The sequence below is a fragment of the Aristolochia californica genome, unplaced genomic scaffold (assembly GCF_029961685.1).
Source record: "Aristolochia californica isolate CCGP_79_NKW_82.1479 unplaced genomic scaffold, dmAriCali1.0.hap1 SCAF_16, whole genome shotgun sequence".
In the NCBI taxonomy this organism is placed as follows: Eukaryota; Viridiplantae; Streptophyta; class Magnoliopsida; order Piperales; family Aristolochiaceae; genus Aristolochia; species Aristolochia californica.
Window position 1 is genome coordinate 21638367 of NW_027181837.1, and position 19122 is coordinate 21657488.

At 37.3% G+C, this 19122-nt stretch overlaps 2 protein-coding genes across 3 annotated transcripts; both read left to right on the plus strand.

The window, feature by feature from the left end:
• Positions 1-7: 7 nt before the first annotated feature.
• Positions 8-11291, plus strand: LOC137952884 (probable gamma-aminobutyrate transaminase 3, mitochondrial). The gene is made up of 19 exons (XM_068799985.1): positions 8-421; positions 1315-1445; positions 1551-1635; positions 1850-1922; positions 2547-2644; positions 2817-2909; positions 3206-3279; positions 3454-3492; positions 3644-3732; positions 4208-4284; positions 4381-4455; positions 5180-5227; positions 5317-5400; positions 5480-5567; positions 5682-5760; positions 6406-6496; positions 6706-6784; positions 10334-10449; positions 11011-11291. The coding sequence occupies exons 1-19, from the start codon at positions 380-382 to the stop codon at positions 11089-11091; spliced, it is 1542 nt and encodes a 513-aa protein (XP_068656086.1). The 5' UTR covers positions 8-379; the 3' UTR covers positions 11092-11291.
• A 1114-nt stretch (positions 11292-12405) lies between these two features.
• Positions 12406-19093, plus strand: LOC137953783 (uncharacterized). 2 transcript variants are annotated; one of them, XR_011112422.1, is made up of 6 exons: positions 12406-12794; positions 14558-15887; positions 16296-16559; positions 16734-16889; positions 17469-17943; positions 18222-19093. XR_011112422.1 is itself a non-coding variant. In XM_068801290.1 (5 exons), exons 1-5 carry the CDS (start codon positions 12787-12789, stop codon positions 17583-17585), a joined length of 1875 nt encoding a protein of 624 aa, XP_068657391.1. In that variant the 5' UTR covers positions 12406-12786; the 3' UTR covers positions 17586-18192. The 2 variants fall into 2 exon arrangements, 1 of the variants encoding a protein (XP_068657391.1); XM_068801290.1 differs by lacking the exon at positions 18222-19093 and having other exon boundaries at positions 17469-18192.
• The last annotated feature ends 29 nt before the right edge of the window (positions 19094-19122 follow it).

The window sequence follows — 19122 nt, forward strand, 5'->3', positions numbered from 1 at the left end:
AGAAGAGGAAAAAGATCTGGCGGGCGTCTCAATTCCCGCAATGGAGGAAGTGAATTCAAATTGTAATACGTTATGTCTAACTCGATGCTTATGTGCAGTGATCTGGCTTTGCTCTGTCCTACTCTTAGTAGTAATTATACACGTGGGGTCGGCGTGGCGGCTGCGCTAATGGGCTCCCCAATTCTGCTCTTCTCTACAACATGTGTGCTGTCTTCCTCGTTTCTTAACTCGGAAACCGGAAGTATCGTGGAGAGAATTAATTCATTGATTGAGAAAAGACCGGTAACGTGACCATTGGCTGTCTCTGTTCATACAGCTTCCAGGGGCTCTCTTATCTCGTCTTTCGGTTCCAGTCTGAGGAAAATTCGTGAGAGCGGAGATGATGGCCGGTCGGTTGCTTCGATCAAGGCCCAGCAGTCAGGTTTACTATTGTTTTGTCTTTCTTGTTATTGTTTTAAAATTTTATTCTTCTTTGATAGCATGGTGGAAGAAATGAGGATTGCAAAATCTGATGTTTTTGTTTTATTGCTTTTCTGGGTATTAGTTCATTTTGTGTTTGGAGTTTGATTAACGTCAAAAGTTGACATCTTTCATGCCCAGTTCTGTTTTCTGCTTTTGTTATTGTCTGTACAGGGATTTGATTTTGGACTACAGCAAAAATTTTACTTTGTTTTTAAAGTAATTGGCTTTTGCTCTTTTTTTTTTTTAATCATACTGAAGTCACTTCATTTTTCCTTGTTCATGTTCAAATGTTTAGTCCGGATCAATTGTTATACTCGCAAATTTTGCCGCCTGTGTTCGTTTTATCGCCAACCATTCTCTTTAGTTAAGTTTGTTTTTTTTATAATATTTCTTCGATCGGAGGTTCGGAAACACGCCTATTTTTTTCTCCTCATGACGTTATGGTTAATTGTATGATATGGATTGGGATTTGTCGTACCAAAATAGTTAACTTGGTCGCCGGTGATCCCCTTGTGTTTTTTTTGGAAACTGATAGCTGTGGGTATTTGCACGAGGTCCAAGGTGATGATCAACTTTGATATAAGAAAGTTCTTAGTTGCATTTTGAAGTTATAAAAATCACTGCTGGAGAGAGTGTGATCAGATGGCCTTGAATACTTTGATGAATCGTTTCTGTGGCAAAAGGATAAATATGTACATCATGCAAAAAATAAGTCTCCCTACAGATATCTTTCTCGATAAAAAGGATTAGATATTCATATTCCTGGGCTTTTCATCTGGGCACCATTTCCTCAGCCTAGAGTTGATGGTCCTTTGTTCTCAGGAAAGTAATGTGTGTTTTTTATATTTTCAGACTGAAACTTTGACAAGGCATCTTGCAGCTTTTAAATGCTTAAAAGAGAACCTGCTTGGATCTTCTACGTTTGCTAGATTTAACAGCTCAGAGGCTTCCCTTCAGAAAGAAGTTCCGCCTGAGGAAAAGGGGTATAAAGTTTTCTCTCTCTCTCTCTCTCTCCATCATGCACTACACAAGTTTACACATTTATGTCAATCTGGTGTGAGCTTAGTTGTAATTTTCAAATTTCTTAGGTTTAAGGGCCATGACATGCTGGCACCCTTCACTGCCGGATGGCAGAGTACTGATTTGCATCCCCTAGTCATCGACAGATCAGAGGTAATAAAGATTTCTTTCGTTTTTCCCTTTACTACTGGATAAAGTTGTGGGTGATTGTAGCCTCTAGTATTAACTTCTCTTTCTATACTGATCTTTACTCAATGTATTCTTGAATTATGATTTGAATTTGAGCGCAAAGTTCCAGGGATGTTGTATATTTAAGAAGCTTTATCCTTTGATCTTGTAGTATACTCATTATGTTACTATGGATCAGGGTAGTTACGTATATGATATCAATGGCAAGAAATATCTTGACAGTCTTGCTGGACTTTGGTGCACTACATTAGGTATCTATTCTATTCCTTGTTTTTTCAGCTTCAGCACATAATATTTTGGAGTTCTTAGGAATCGAGTATTAATTGAGTACAAGCACCTAACCAATAGTATGAGCAGGTACTTCATTGAAAATAAGAAGTATTAGCATGTATAAATTAGGGGATTTCAGAGCGGATAGATGTCCTGAATACCTGCCAAAGAAAACTAAGCATTCTGATGATTGATCTTTTGCCAATCGAAGTGAACCTTGCACTGTTTTCACTTCAGCAACATGTAGGAGGGAAATTTTTGCAGAGGCAGAACTGTCTCCTTTGGACTTTATGAACAAAAACAGAGTCGAAGAAGTTGAAGATACTAGGGCATTAAAATCTTGTGTTCAGCTGATGATAACTTGCATATTTTATTACTGATTGTACCTTAAAGTTGACGATAATTTATCTTTCCTGTCAACAATCTTTGAATATGTTTTTAGCTTTTATTTTGTTCTTGTTTTGCCCATTCTCTTTTAGTTGCATTTCTGCTAGAGCTGAGATTTTCTTTCATTGGATGGGGTCACTTGTTGTTGCTGTTTTAATAATCTGACTAGAGTTTGTGTTGTGAATTTTTAGCTCACTGACTGTGATATCTTTCCTCAGGAGGAAATGAACCTCGCCTTGTTGCTGCTGCGACAGCACAATTGAACAAGTTACCATTTTACCATTCCTTTTGGAACCGTACAACAAAACCCTCCTTGGTATTCATGATTTGTACTTGTGCTGTTATATTTTCTTCAGAGGTGTATTAATTTGACGCTAGAGTATTATCTTTTTGCTACAAAGATTCTGTGTCAGTGGAAGATTGATTACAGTTCTGTTTTCCGTTTTTACTATAGCAATGTTGATGACTTTTTTCCTTGTTGCATACAGGATCTGGCAACAGAACTCCTTCAAATATTTACTGCTAAAAAAATGGGAAAGGTCTTCTTTACAAATAGTGGTTCGGAAGCTAATGATTCTCAGGTCGGTACTCATTCAGGATAAGATCATGTCATTGAGGTGTTTTACTCTGTTCTGGAGTTCATCTTGTGAATTATGAAATGTTTAAATAAAAAGTGAAATAAAAGATAAGAAGTCCAAAAAAAACAGAAACCGTTTAGTGCAAGAGATCTAGGGATAGCTTTTACTGTTTTTATATCACACTTTGCATGTCAACAAAGTATGATCAGTACACGTATTTTGTATTCTAAGAGCAAACTGTTCCTTGCAACTTCAGATTTATAAAAATGTTTTTTCTATGTTGAATTATTTCTTTGTAGGTGAAGCTGGTTTGGTATTATAACAATGCATTGGGAAGGCCAGACAAGAAGAAATTCATTGCACGGATGAAATCGTATGACCTTAATCAACCAACTTATAGTGTGCTTGGTTTTTAGGGATCTCTGTCTTTATAGTTTATAATCTTTCTCTCTGCTGTACTATATTTTCATTAATAATAGTTATGTTTTATACAAGGAAAGTTAAACTCCAAGTAAGGTTACTGATTCATTTTGATTTATTGTGCCAGATATCATGGGTCAACTTTGATAGCTGCCAGTCTATCTGGGTAGTATTTCAGCAACTTATTAGTTACTCTAAGCATATCCTCTGTGTCGAGTTTTGGTCTTCTTTGATGTCATAGTTTCTTGGTCTAAAATACATTTATAAGGCCTCTTGGAACCACTAACAAAGCTCATTAAATCTGATCTATATGACAGACTTCCACCTCTTCATCAAAAGTTTGATTTACCTGCTCCATTTGTATTGCATACAGACTGTCCTCACTACTGGCGTTATCATCTTCCAGGTTTTCTTCTTTATCCATTTAAGATTTGGTCAATTGCAGTTGAGATAACCCTAGTTTTTGTTACATTCATAACATGTTACGTATGTTGTGTGCTTTGAGCTCATTAGACCTCCCAAGATCACTACTAGATGTAAGCTGCTATATGTGATCTCACCACTTGATAAAACCTTTGAAAGGCCATGACTTTTGCCAAGTGAAAGTGAATTATTGTTACGTTTGTGGAACTGCACATTCCAGGTCGACAATCTGGTAGGGTTATTCATATCTCTGCTGCACCCCCAGTCTTGTTGACTGCTAGATCCAGATCACATCCAGCACGGACATCATGTGTGCTATGGTTCATTCAGTTGCACTGCATTGGGTTAATCTGTATCATGCAACTATGTTTCACTGTACTAAACCTGAATCTGCTCTGCTGTTTTACTGAAGTGCTTAGGAGTCATTTGCTGATTTAAGTCCCTGAAATGCTTGGCAGGGGAGACTGAGGAAGACTATTCAACTAGACTAGCTAATAATCTGGAGAATCTCATCCTCAAAGAAGGACCTGACACAGTATGTGCCTTCTTATATTTTCTACCTACCAGTTATTGATAACCTTCTGCAGTTTTAAGGATTGCTTCTGTTTCTTACATGGTAATGATTGTGCAGATTGCCGCTTTTATTGCTGAACCAGTCATGGGTGCTGGAGGCGTGATCCCTCCTCCAAAGACTTACTTTGAAAAGGTAACATTCCAGTTTTAATTCTACAAGTAATGATGGCAATATGCAGATAATCCAACACTGCACTTATTGAAGACTTGTATATAAGACACTGTCATTCCATTTTGATGCGGGACATATGCGCGATTCTAATTGAAGTATGTGAATATCGGTTAACTGTGGGATTAGAAAGGAAAAGGAAGAGAAAATAGAGAAGAAGAAAGAAGAATTGGGAATAAAAAATACGAGAATTGAGAAGAATAATTTAGAAGAAGAATAATAGAGAAGAAAGAAGAAGGATTTGGAAGGAGAAGGGAGAAGAAGAGAAGACCAAGAGATAAATTTATCAATTCATTCAAACTACCTTCAACATGCTGTTACAACGTATAAATAACTAAAATTGAAATTTAAAATTCAAAATAGATAAGATCAATATCTGATCAAATCAAGTAAAATCAGGAAAGATAAACTAAAAAAAATTGAAAATCAAAACAGATAAGAAGAATATCTGATCAAATCCAGTAAAATCTGAAAAGAAAACTAAAAATAAAATAAATATAAAAAATAGTTTCAACCATAATTGATGGGTCCACTAGGGCCCAATGGGCATACTGGTGTCCCTCCACATTTACTGTTCTTTGTAGGAATTGTTACGGCTCTTTTCATTTTGAACTTTGTAGAACCACCTGTGTTCTCCTTGCCAGAACTAGTGGAATGAAGACAATTCAATTTTTTTCCTTCTGTGCAGATTCAAGCTGTTGTAAAGAAATACGACATCCTTTTCATTGCAGATGAGGTGTGATACTTTTTTGTAGCTTTATTAAATGATACTCGCCATATTTTTAATCTGCTTAACAGGCTTTAATCTTATCTTATTTGTTTTAGGTCATTTGTGCTTTTGGAAGGTTAGGGACAATGTTTGGATGTGACAAATATAATATTAAGCCCGACCTTGTCTCCATAGCTAAGGTAGGTTTACATCCATAGGTGCAAATTGGTTGGAAGAATGGGGGGAAAAAAGGCTAATACATATTTATGGGTCATGCAGGCTTTATCATCTGGGTATTTGCCAATAGGGGCAGTTCTTGTGAGTCCAGAAATAGCTGAGGTCATAAATTCTCAAAGCAACAAACTTGGTATGTATTCATTTTGCTTGGCCAGTTTTTTTTTCTTATAATTTACTGAAAATTCTTTCTCATGCTCAAAGGGACATGAACCATGCTTATATTATTACTTCTTGTGGTTTGCAGGTTCACTTGCTCATGGATTTACTTATTCAGGACATCCAGTATCATGTGCAGTTGCTTTGGAAACACTTAAGATCTACAAGTATGTACTCTGAATTTTTGTTAACTCAATTTTCAGTCGAGCATGTATGCGCTGTTTCTGCGTTCTATATTCCAACCAGATATCTTGCATCTAGAAGAGATGGGACCGAGACTTTTAGCTGGAAAAGAAAAAGTAGAAATTATATCGGAAATAGTTTTGAATGTTTGTGTGTGGCCAAATTTTGAACGAAGATCTTGTCTGTTTTTGCAATCAGGTGGATCCAACAGCAAGTTAGAAATTATGTTGTGGAAATTGTTTTAACTGTTTGTTTGTGTAGCCAAATTGTTGAATGAAGATCTTGTCTGTTTTTGCAATGAGGTGGATCCAACAGCAAGTTGGTCATTCTTCCATAATCCTGATTTTGTCATCATCTTAATTGTTTTATTAGACTAATCTTGTCAAAAGTGGTCCAAAGATATTGTAATTGTGAAATTTTCTCTAAAATAAGAGGAGAAGTCCATATCAACTGATCAATGCCATCTTTGATTCCTAATCAGCCCATTATGGAAGTTATGTTAGATGTGTTGTATGTGGCTTCTTTATTTTTCTTTGTTCATCTGATTTTCTCCATTTAGCTGACGAGCCACACTTGTTATCCTTTTGGGTCTTTGTTACTCGTCTAATTGATTTTGATTGCTTTTTAAGGGAAAGAAATATTGTGCAGCAAGTCCAAAGCATATCTCCAAGATTTCAAGATGGTGTTAAGGCCTTTGCGGACAGTCCCATTGTAGGGGAGGTATGCCTAATTTGAAGCCACATATATTTTACTGAAGTGCCTTAGTACAGAAATTTTGTATATTTTTCCAAGTTAACAGTCCAATGCTGATACATGGAGTACTTAATATCCATGGCTATAGTTGCCTTGATACTATAAAACTACAATTGTAGATTTAATTTCTGTTGACATATTAATGTTATACTTAATATTCAAATGTATGGCTGCAGATACGAGGGACTGGCTTAATTCTGGGGACTGAATTTACTGATAACAAATCTCCAAATGACCCTTTCCCTCCTGAATGGGGTAAGATACTCATTTCTCTAACCATATTAAAAGGAAATATCTAGTAATCATGTTTGATGAAAATTAGAGCTAAACAAGTTCTGTGGGCTCCATGACCTGAATGCAAATTATGAGATCATGTAGGAGCATGAGCCATTCAGAATTCAGATAATTGCTTGACTATATTTCAAAATACTGGCATAAAGGTTTTTGAGAGTTGTGCTTGCTAAAGGCTCATTGTGGCCTTTTATTTTAATGCGAACATACAAGGTTATCACTTATAATTATTTACTGTGCTTTAGGTTTCATAAAAGTGTAACAATCAAGAAAAGAGAGAGAGGAGAGAGAGTAGAAGGCACGAGAGAGAGAGAGAGAGTGCGGCGGTTTTGGCACTCATTAGAAGGTCTGAAATTGACCTCTCGTCTATTAAATAGTCACTTAAGTGATAATAGGACAAAAGACATAAATGCCCTTCTACCATAAACTTTCCATAACTCCTTAATTACTTGTAGTAAACTTAAAATTAACCATATATCTTCCCTAGAAAGACGGACATTGCTAGAGGGACAATCTGATAGGGGTGAAATGACCAAAATTCCCTTTTCTATACAATTTAACATCCCCCCTCAAGTTGGAGTCAAGCTGGAGTGTGTATTCCTAAATCCCCAACCTGTTACAAAAAAATCCCAATTCTCTTTTTTGCAAGGCCTTAGTAAATATATTACCAAGTTGATCTACAAATGTAACATAAGGAGTAAACACTACAACACTTATTACAACGTCAAAAATTAAATGATAGTTTGCCTCAACATGTTTAGTTTTTTAATGAAATATTGGATTACTAGCAATGAAACTTGCTACCTAGTTGTCATAATGCATCACCATCACACCCTTTTCAGGAAGCTTTGATCTTGCGAAATTTATCTAACCTGTATGAGTTTACTAACCATATGTGTCATTGCTTAGTTTTTTACTTTTGCACTAAACTGAGCCACAATATTTTGTTTTTTGCTCTTCCAACTAATCAAATTCCTTTTAACTAGTGGTAGGATTTCTTGCCGACTTAGGCCCTATAAAGTCAGCAACAGAGTATCCATTACTCTGTAAATGACCATGTGGCTCATATAATAAACCTTTACTTGATGTTTGCGTCAGATATCTTAATACTCTATGGTGTAACCTCTAGATCGTCTTTGGGTGCTCCATGAAATGACTGATTACACTTACAACAAATGAGATGTTAGGTTGTGTAACGATGCCATAAATCAGTTTGCCCACTAACCTTATATACATAGTCTTATCTTTGAGTTCAAATCTATCATCTTCATGAAAATTATGGTTCATTTCATGGGCATCTTGGCTGGCTTTGCTCCCAGCAAGCTATACTCTTGTAACATAATTGTAACGTACTTCTTTTGTATCAAAACAATCCCTAACTTACCTCTTGTTATCTCGATCCCAAAAAAGTACTTGAAGGAACTTAAGTCCTTAGTTTGAAAAAGTGTACTTTGACATCTTCAACACCTTTTGCATCACTTCTTGACAGTACTATGTCATCCACTTAAACAATTCGCACTGCATCTCCACTTCAAAACAAACAATGAGTGGTTACAGTGATTTCTCGTAAAACTCAAGGACATAATCACTTTGTTGAATTTGTCAAATGATGCTCTCGTGCTTTGTTTGAGGCCATAAATGGCCTTGTTCAGCTTACACACTTTGTTAATCCCCCCCTGAATAATATACCCAAGAGGTTACTCCTTGTATACCTCTTTGTTCTAATCCCCATACAAGAAGACATTTTTTATGGTTAATTGAAACAAAGGCCAGGCACAAAAATTAACATGCAAAAAGATGTTAACTGAGCTGCAAACAACAAAGTTTCTTGGGTCAAATCTTAGTGTGGCTTCTTACCTAGAGGCCTTTCTCCTCTTATGTGGGTTCCTCTATCCGCGACAACTGGAGCACAATGGCAAAAATGAGGTTTGCAACCAAGGCCCTAGTTATGCAAGAATGGACCTCCCCCCCCCCCCCTAGAGCACGGTTTCCTAAAGTTGAATTTTGACAGTTCCTCTCTTGGCAATCCCGGGATTGCAGGCTTTGGGGGGGTTATCTTAGACCCCTTTGGAAACCAGCGCTTCTCGTATGTTGGCCCGTTAGGCATTGCTAACTCAACGTCGGTTGAGCTCCAAGGCCTCCTTAATGGGCTTCATGTTTTCAAAGACAATTGTAGTGGCCCTTTGTATATTGAAGGAGACTCAAAGGTGGTAATTGGTTGGTGCGAGTATGCTTCCTCTCCCCTGTGGCGCCATTGGGACTCTTTTAGGGAGATTCTTGAAATTTGCTTCTCAATTTTCTTGTATTTGGTCTTACATTCCAAGATCTGCTAATTCGGCAGCAGATGTTCTTGCCAGGACGGGAGCAAACCTTCAATATCTTGTTGTGAGGGATTTACTCCTATCCTCTTTGTAATTTTCTCTGTCAATATATACATCTTTTTAAAAAAAAAAATGGTCGGGTATAACATTTAGCTATAGGTTTGGCTCTATACCTCTCTATAGACCCATTAGCTTTGTATTTCACAGTGTAAACCCAATGACACCATAAATGGCAGTATTTGGAGGTGAATCACACAATGTTCAAGTACCCCTATCAAGCAATGTCTACAATGGCAGGTTAAATCTCCTTTGCTGTCTCATAATCAGTAGTTGACTTCACAATTGGGATTCTATGTTGTTTACAAGCCTTGCCATAATTCTGTTATCTTCAGTCTCCTAGTCATCAATCATGAGAGTGGGAGGGTCATCCCAAAGATAACTTAGATCACGCAAAACAAGAAGTAGTTTTACTGATGTCAGCAAATGGGTTAATGATGTAGTCATGGAGGCTGGTCTAGAGACTTGTGCAGCCACAGGGTTAGGGAAAAGATCCTAAACAACCCTCTAGGGGCACAAAAACTATATAAAACTATTCAATTGGCAGCACAAGTTATCAAACCTAGGGTTGTGATACATTAGGTAAAGGGAAAATTTGATCTTTAACTCCTATCAGCAGAGAAAGTTGAAAATCTCTTCCTTGAGAAATCGCAAACTAATAGAGTGGCTAGGAGTGACTGAAAATTCTCTCAAAATAGTATCTTATTAACTCTCATACCATGTAAAAGTGTAAATAAAGAAAGATAGGAGAAATAGAGAAGAACAGAGAGAGAGAGAGAGGCTGTTCTGATACTTGTTAGAAGGTCTGAAATCAACATCTCTTCTATTAAATAGTAAGGTGATAATAGGACTACATAGATACCCCTCTACCCGCAACTCTCCATAACTCATAATAAACTAAAAATTGAACCATATAACTCCTTTACAAAGACGAACATACTCCTACTTTAGAGTGGCATTCTGATAAGGGTGGTGAAACGAGCAAAATATCCTTTTCATACAATTCAACAGCATCATTGATAATTGCTACCAATTCAATAACATGCTGCCAACTGCTGAAAATAATGTAATAGAACTTGTTATTTTTCTTTTTGTCATGCAGTTAAAATGATTAAAATGTTTATGGTTGTAACAGGGGTGGGAGCAATATTTGGAGAAGAGTGTAAAAAACGTGGGATGCTGCTCCGAGTTGCAGGGGATAATATAATGATGTCCCCACCATTCATAATCACCCCTGATGAAGTTGAGCAGGTAATCTTGACCAACAAGCATGGATAGTCTCTGTTCTTAAAACAGTTGCTTCATTTCACATGCCTTTGCTGATACATGTTTGTGTTGCGTACATCCATTGAAATTATTAAAATCTTAGAGGAAACATAATGTAATTTGTTTATGCTAGCCTGAATTCTTGCCAACTCCTGCATATTTCTGACTAGGGTCTGATTCACATGAAGTAGTACCGTGTATCAGTAAATAAGCTGATGCTAGTGTTCTTAAGTAGAAGCTTTACTTAATAACTTTACTCATTACAATGGTGGGGCAACTGAACAGACCAGAGGTGGGTGTCTCGCCGAGACGTCTCAGATTTTTGGGGGTTAAGACGATATTCCCCACATAGACATCACTGGGTTCATCTTGGATTTTTGGCCATTGAAAATTTTTCAAAAAACAAGACGCCAGCCCCTGAACAGGCAACTAAGAATAACCTGCTAGGCATTTCTGGATCACTACATGTGACATCAGTGTTTTTCTGATATCAAGCGAAGGAAACTGCAGTTCGAGCTTACTAATGCTTAAAACTATTGTTGACAGTTGATCACCATTTATGGAGAAGCACTGAAATCTACTGAAAAGAGGGTACTAGAGCTGAAAGCCCAGAAACAGAAGCAGTAAAGTCTGATGCTCTTCCAGCCATACAAATTCATAGCCATAGGTGATGGGGCAAGTGTTAATTTTCTATGGACAAATTACTTCTTGGTATGAATAAAATGTCTCTCCCTCCCTCCCCTCTCTAAAGCTCTTTATGTAACCATATTTAGTATCTTGAGAAGCTATAATTTAAGTTTATATAGTTTTATTTATTTCAAAAGTAAGATATTTTGTAAACTGTAAAACATTTTATAGAATTTGACTAAACCAAACCCTAATGAACATACCATGCACAGTAAAAATGGTGAAACTAATGACATTCATTACTGGATGGAATTTTGATTAATCGAACATACCATGCACTGTAAAAACTGGTGAAACTAATGGCATTCATAATATCTATTTTTGTGACGGGTTTATTTGGAGAAGAATGGAACAAATGTGGGATGTTGGTCGGGATTCATATAAAGATCTCCCCACCATTAGATGATTTGGGTAGGTTGACCTAGATTTGGAAGGGGGTGAGTAGGGGTGGCATCGAATCGAACCAAGTTCGAACTTGTATATACTTTGAGTTTAGTTTGATCCGATTACTTCAAAATCGAGCCTAAAATTGGAATCGAGTTTGAAACCAAAAATTTTAACTGAGTTTGAGCCCAAGCTTAAGCCAAGTTCGAATTTCAAACCTACATTTAAAACTTAAAAGTAAAAATAAAAAAATAAAAAATAAATAATAATAATAATAATATTGTGATGACCTTAATACCATTGAACCGTAAGATATCACAAAAGAGTCCAAAACTTTGCAATGGAGTATATTAATGTATAATAGTCAACTTAATAGATCTAAAAGAAAGAGTAAACACCTCTATCAATAATATTTATTATATTCGTAAATAATAACATTAGAGGGAATTGACGAGAATAATTAGAGTAAAAGGTATTTTTATAAAAAAAATTAATGTTAACGAGTAGGTCCATGAGTTAATAAGTCAAACTTGGAAAATCTCGAGTTCGGCTTGTTATACTTAACGAGCCTTATTTCAATTTTGAGTTCGAGGCCAACACAAGATGAAACTGAACTGATCCGAACTCAAGTAAAAATTAAACTGAGCCGAGTTCAAACCACCTAGGGGTGAGTTTGGCTCCAAAAGTAGAATTATTTTGTTGATTATCTTATTTTCCTGCGAGCTTGTAAACTCGAGGTGGCCGGCCTGACCGGACTCGCATTTGATTAAACGCCGGGTCGTTTTGACGTCTGAACGGGGAATCCTAATTCGCAATAGAACAAGTTTCTCCCTAACTGTTGACTCTGGTTTCCTGGAAAGGGTGGAACGGTCTGCAGGCACGTAAACATTGACGATACCACAGAGCATTTCTTTCTCTCTCCTCAAAAGTGCCTCCGCAACCTCCTTGGCTCTCGGAGAACTTTGACGCATAAGCAACAAGAGGCCGCCTCTCTAGTGGCTTTTCCTCCAAACAATTTGAAAGAAAGCGTATCTTGTCCTCTCGATTCTCGTTGTTGTGCGACCTGAGATTCTGATCTGGGTTCTTCTTAGCTGCAAAAGATTGAGAGGACATAATGTACGAGGGGGTGAAAGGTGCTGAAACGTGACTGAACATGTTGCAGCTGCACGAGGGAGGGAAGAATGCCTTCAGAACAAGCTAGTAGCCTTCCGTGTGTTTTGGCGGGAGTCGGACGCTTTCGTGGAATTCACCATGTTAAGGTCATGTCATATCATCATGCTGTCTTAACCTCAGCGTGACTGCCTTTGTTTGTTTTTGGATTTGATTTTATTGGAATGCTTTTCTGCTTATCGCTGGTGAAAAATCCTTAGTCGGATTCAGATTGAGTCTGAATTTCTAAAAAAAAAAAAAAAAACGAAGAGTCTTGAGTAATATCTGATTTTAGAGCTTATGTTAATTTAAAAAATCATGTGGTTAGTACCTCTTCACTAAACTAATTTTTGTTTGGTAGAGATAATGAGGGAGAGAAGCAGTCGATAAGGGGCGGTGGTGATGGTTTACGGTAGTGATAGTTTGGGGGCCTCGATGTGATGAAGATGTTGGCAGAGGATGAACGGAAAAAAAGTATTGTTTGTTCGTTGTGATGGGCCGCGCTGGGGTGACACTTTCAGTCGGAAGATGAGCTACTAAATGTTGGGTGACTAAAAAACTGAGGTGGTGGGCGTTATGGTTTAGCGTGGATTTGAAATAAATGAAATTGAATGGTTATTTTCAAGGGCTTGCAATTTGATAAGAAAAAGAATGCGGAAGCTAAGTGCAACAAACACATAGCATTTTCTTTTCCTTGTCATTTTGAATGGATGGAGAACTTCTGTAATCTGTCCATACTAATGTGATCTTTGAATACATTCACCTATCTGCCAGAGTTATTGTATTGCCACCCATAACATAGTCCATGGTTTCTGAAAGCCCACCTCTTTTTTCAGGCAATAGAAGCAATCAAGAAATGTCAAACTAATGTAGTTTGCCTACATAGGTCTTGCTAACTGTTTTTCAATGCCTCAAAAAATACTGTTCCTTAGACAAAATGTATGAATTTTCCTTAGAAATTCTAACTCTTCTAATGCCAGGCTTAAGCTAATACACACTAGTGTTTGGACTATGAAAATCAAGTAGAAATATTTCCTTGTGCTCTTGGAGCCAACAACCTTTTTGGCATCCACTCTCTTGGTAAATGGAGAAGCTGATTGATGTCTCAGGAAGTTGTTATGCATGTTTCTTGCATAACCTCTGGCCTTTGTAACCAGGAGAAACATTTTCTCTGCTGGGATCACATAAAATATGAAATTTTCTAGTTTGCAATATTTGTTTAATTTTTTATTTTTTTTAAGTTTGGACTTTTTTATGAATTCATTAAGCATTGACAGTGGACCGGTTATCATTGGTATACTATTGCCAAGAGCGATGTGCTTCAATTAACTTTTAAGTAAATTTTGATTTCTTTTCCTCTCCCTTCTGTGGGTAGTGTTTTTGTATTGCTTCTTTTTGCTCATAAAATTTCATTCATTGCTAAAATAGAAAAAAGGAAACATAGCCAGACCATTGAAAGAAAAAAATGACAAAGGAAGACTGTGCTTGGTTGAACTAAGTTTAAAAAACGAGATTTCATGTTTAATTGCAGCTTCATTTTGGAAAATGAAGAATCTATAGCATCGGGTTTAGATCTGATTTATAAAATGAGGTGCACAATTAATTACCCTCTGTGGTGTAGTAAATGCTTGTAGGTGTAGAATATTATCAGATATTCAACTGTAGTTTCTCATGGAATAAATTTAACATAATTTTTTTATGCTCTGAGCTGTTTTTGTCTAAACATGCATAGCATATAATGTCTTGGACGTGGATATCTTGAGAGTATAGAAGGTAACCAAAAATGTTTCCTGAGTTGGTCTTTGAGATTTTTGCAAATAATATATTCATTGTGTATATTTGCAGTCATTTGACAATCCATCTCTGTGTCCAGGTTTCTGGTACCAGGGAGTTTCAGGAAAGTTGTGGGAATTTATTTTACAAACCAGGCATCTATCAGTTCAACCTCCAGGAATCATGGGGCACTTGCTAAAGTTGGAATTCCTTCTTACCTATATAGTTTCTATTCTAGACATAGTCTTCATAATCAAGGATATTTTGCACATAGTCTATACAGATGTAAGGCCAAACTGTCTGGAACCATCTGTAAGAAGCTCTCTGGTCCTGTGTCAAGTAACTTGACAACACATCATGCACAACTTTTTTGGGGAAGGTTATTTCAGATGTATTCATACCGAACCCCAGCTTTCCCACTTATCAGCAGGATGGCGTGTGCTGTGAGTTTGACGTGCACTAGGTTAAACATGGTTCCTAGCATTTTTGCCCTCATTATTGGTGAGATAGCTTGGACCCAAAAGGCCTGGGCAGACAGCGAATACTTCCCAATCAGACACACACTCTCCACACGAGCACAAAGTGGCCATGTTCATCTTACTTCCTTTATTTCCTCTCTTTTTGAGGGTTTTGTTTTGCTTCTACGAGTCATTTATTTGGGTATTTTGTTCTCCCCGACCTTAGCTATGGCACCATTTATTGATTATTTTGGTCAGTTTAGAAAAACATGGCTTCGCCTGGTTCGTTTGACTCTAGAAAAGGCAGGCCCAGCTTTCATCAAGTGGGGGCAATGGGCTGCTACACGCCCGGATCTCTTTCCTGGAGACCTCTGTGCAGAACTCACCAAGCTCCACACGCAAGCTCCAGCTCATAGCTTTGATTGTAGCAAGAAAACCATTGAAAAAGCTTTTGGTCGCAGACTTTCTGAAATCTTTGAAAATTTTGAAGAGGAACCTGTAGCTTCTGGAAGTATCGCACAGGTTCATCGGGCTTCCTTGAAATTTAGGTATCCAGGCCAACAAATCAAGCCCATCACAGTTGCAGTGAAAGTCAGGCATCCTGGTGTTGGTGAATCAATTAGAAGAGATTTTACAATTCTTGACATGATTGCAAAGATTTCAAACTTTATTCCTGCTCTTGCGTGGTTGAGACTTGATGAGAGCCTGCAGCAGTTTGCGGTTTTTATGATGTCTCAGGTTGATCTAGCAAGGGAAGCTGCCCATTTGAGTCGATTTATTTATAATTTCCGAAGCTGGAAGAATGTGTCATTCCCGAAGCCTGTGTACCCTCTTGTGCATCCTGCTGTGTTGGTAGAGAGCTATGAGCAAGGTGAAAGTGTGTCACACTATTTTGATGAGCTTGAAGGAAATGCTCGTCTCAAGAGTTCTCTTGCTCACATTGGGACCCATGCACTCTTGAAGATGCTTCTGGTAAAGTAGCACCTTGCTTTTGATGTTATGTGTTTCTGATCCCATCTATTATAAATTTAAATTTCTGATAAGGTAGTGGTATTATCCTTGAGAGGGATTCCCTGTGAAGATTGGTTGTCCTAGAATGTGGAGTTTGTGCTGATAGACTCTACCAGAATTATATGGCTATTGGGTTGTGAGGCTCCCTTGGGAGCCTGGTTGGTCATCTACAAACACTAAAGTGGGGATACTGGGGGTGTTCAGTCAATGAATTTGAACTGACACGTCCTGATCATGTGAAGTGCTTGTTCTTATTTTCTCTTTAAACTCCCTCATTACCAGGTTACCCACTGTATTGTAAGCAGTTTAATATCCTTCCCTCTGAGCATCTTCACATTCTTCTCCCTTGACGTCAATTTTCTTTTTCAGGTGGACAATTTTATCCATGCTGATATGCATCCGGGAAATATCTTAGTTCGAGTTTCTCAAGCAAAGCTTCCACAAAAAAATAAATCCAAGCCCCATGTTATTTTCCTTGATGTTGGGATGATTGCTGAGCTTTCTAAGAGTGACCGTGTAAACTTGCTTGAGTTCTTTAAGGCAGTAGCTGTCAGAGACGGACGAACTGCTGCTCAGTGCGCTCTGAGATTATCTAAACAGCAGAATTGCCCAGATCCAGCAGCCTTTATTGCGGTATGTAATTTTCTAAATATTTTCATCAATGATGATTAACAAACCCTAAGTTGTGATTTTGAGGTCTGATCTGATGGGTCTTTGATGAATGTCCCCTTTTGTAACCCCTAAAGATTTTGTTAATCTTTTGGTACTTTAACTAATTGTACTGTTGCCTCGTCTTTCTGAGTCTAGGAAGTGGAGAAATCATTTACTTTTTGGGGAACTCCTGAAGGTGATGTTGTTCATCCAGCCGAGTGCATGCATCAGTTACTCGAGCAAGTACGACGCCATAAAGTTAATATTGATGGCAATGTCTGTACTGTTATGGTTACCACATTGGTTCTTGAGGTAAAATTTCACGGCTCTAGCTGGCTCTTCCTGTTTTTTCAAATGTTGTGTTCCTTATGGCATTGCAAATTCTGACACATCTAGCATTAAGTTTACCAGTTAGGAATACCTTTTTTTCTTCCTCAAAGTGAATATGAAATTCCTTTTATACTAAGGCATCTACAAACAGATCATCAATAGAACAGTTGAGATTACATCATAAATTTAATTGCTGCGAGAGCTAAATTTGTAAGTCGATGTAGTGTTGAGCTAATCATCATGTAGTTTGGTAACCATTTTGACTGGTAAAAAGTTGATGGCGACCATTCTGAGCTAGTTATTTGGTTGAACATGCACTTCCTCTCAGCACAAGGAATTGAGAGCATTTATGATTCATGGTGCCTTTTATCCTTCAAATGGCTGGCTAAATCTGAAGCCATAATGGTAACGTGGTAAACATGTTGGCTGATTTTGTTGAGACTGTTCCAATTTCCAAATCTGACCACTGTTGTTCAAGATTTGCATTGAAAAATTTTGTTCTTTCATTCACAATGAAAAGATCTCTCTTCTAAGTAATTTGTTTTTGGTCATTTTCTGAAGGGGTGGCAGCGGAAGCTTGATCCAAGTTATAATGTGATGAAGACTCTCCAGACAATGTTGTTTAAGATGTGCTGGGCTCAGTCTCTTTCCTCCACGATCGATGACCTCATGGGCTAACATTCTTGTTCTTGTCCCAACCAATTTTGACTTAAATAGATGCTCCTCACCACAAAAAGGGAAAAAAAGAAGAAAAAAAAAGACTCACGTAAATGTCTAATACATATAGTTTTTTGTTTCTTTTCTTTTTGATTAATCTCTTCCAATATCCTGCTGGCATAATATTTGCTATGTCTTCCAGTCTACCGGCTGTCTGTAACCACGTTTTGAGTAATGTTTACTTTGGAGAAGTTGTGTATCTTTTTATTTTTTGGGGGACACAAATATTTGGGTAAGCTTTAGACAAACAGCAGTAAAGCTGGGGCAACAGCTTTTGGAAGGGATGAGAATAAGATGGAGAACTTTTTGCATCATTTCTGTGAGTGGCTTGGAATACTTGCTTCTTTTTGTTCTGATATTTATTTTGAATGATATGTATGAATGACATGATCAAAAAATAAATAAATTTTGTTACACTGAATTGTTGCAGACCTTTGTCTTAGTAATCTCCTGTAATTTGTTATTTCCAAAGAAACACTTGCAGAAAGAGAAGTCTTATTTTTTAGGAATACTTGCAGATTCAGGGAATGTATGCTTCTCCTCTCTTTTTGGCTGGAAAAAAGTTTCTTCTTCCTGACTTGTTTCTCTATTGAACAGGAAGAAAGGATAAAGTGGAAGAATCACTTCTCCCTTATTTTCTCCCCAAGTTAGGAGAGAAATGGAAGAAACGTCCTTCTCATGACTTATTTTTCTATTAAGCAGGAAAAGAGAGAAGTGGAAGACTCACTTCTCCACTTATTTTCTCCCTTAGTTTGGAGAGGTGGAAGAGAAGTTGCTTGCCATTGTTTCTCTATCCAAATGTTCTTCTATTAAGGGCAATGTCCATGTTTGACCTAATTTTTTCCTCTTTTGTTAGAGCACATTAACAGCAAGTTATGCACTTGTTAGAAATATGTAATGTTAGTCATGAAGAATTTTATTTCTTTCGAAAACATTCATCTGAACTAGATGATTGCTGTATCTATCCATGCTAAGGGACTTTCGTGGTTATTGTGTGTCATATGTTCAGTAACAATAAAACCAAAAAAAAAAAAAAAAAAAAAAAGATGGTATGAGCTGAGTCGGTTTTGTGTTTAACCTAGTTTAATGCAGAACTAGCTACAGTGAGAAAGTGCTTACTTAAAGCAATGGTAAACACATGTGATTTAGTTTTTAGGAGTTGTATGAGCTGAGTTTGTTTTTGTGTTTAACCTAGTTTCATGCAGAAGAAGCTACTGTGATTTAGTGCTTACTGTGTGTTCAATGCAAGTGAATTGGTTTTTGGGTTTATCAAGTATATGATGCATGGTAAAGCACCTAGTCATTTGCTTAAGCCACATCTGTTCACCATATGCTAGATATCCTAATATTTCGTGAATATATTTTTAGCCTGAGATAGAATCAGAGGCTTGTCGTTCATTTGTAACAGGTATTTACTTAAAAAGTGTTCGTGATCCATACCTGCATCTTCTATCAAAATACTTTAAAAATTTTTGAGTTGTATCGATGAAGCCCATCT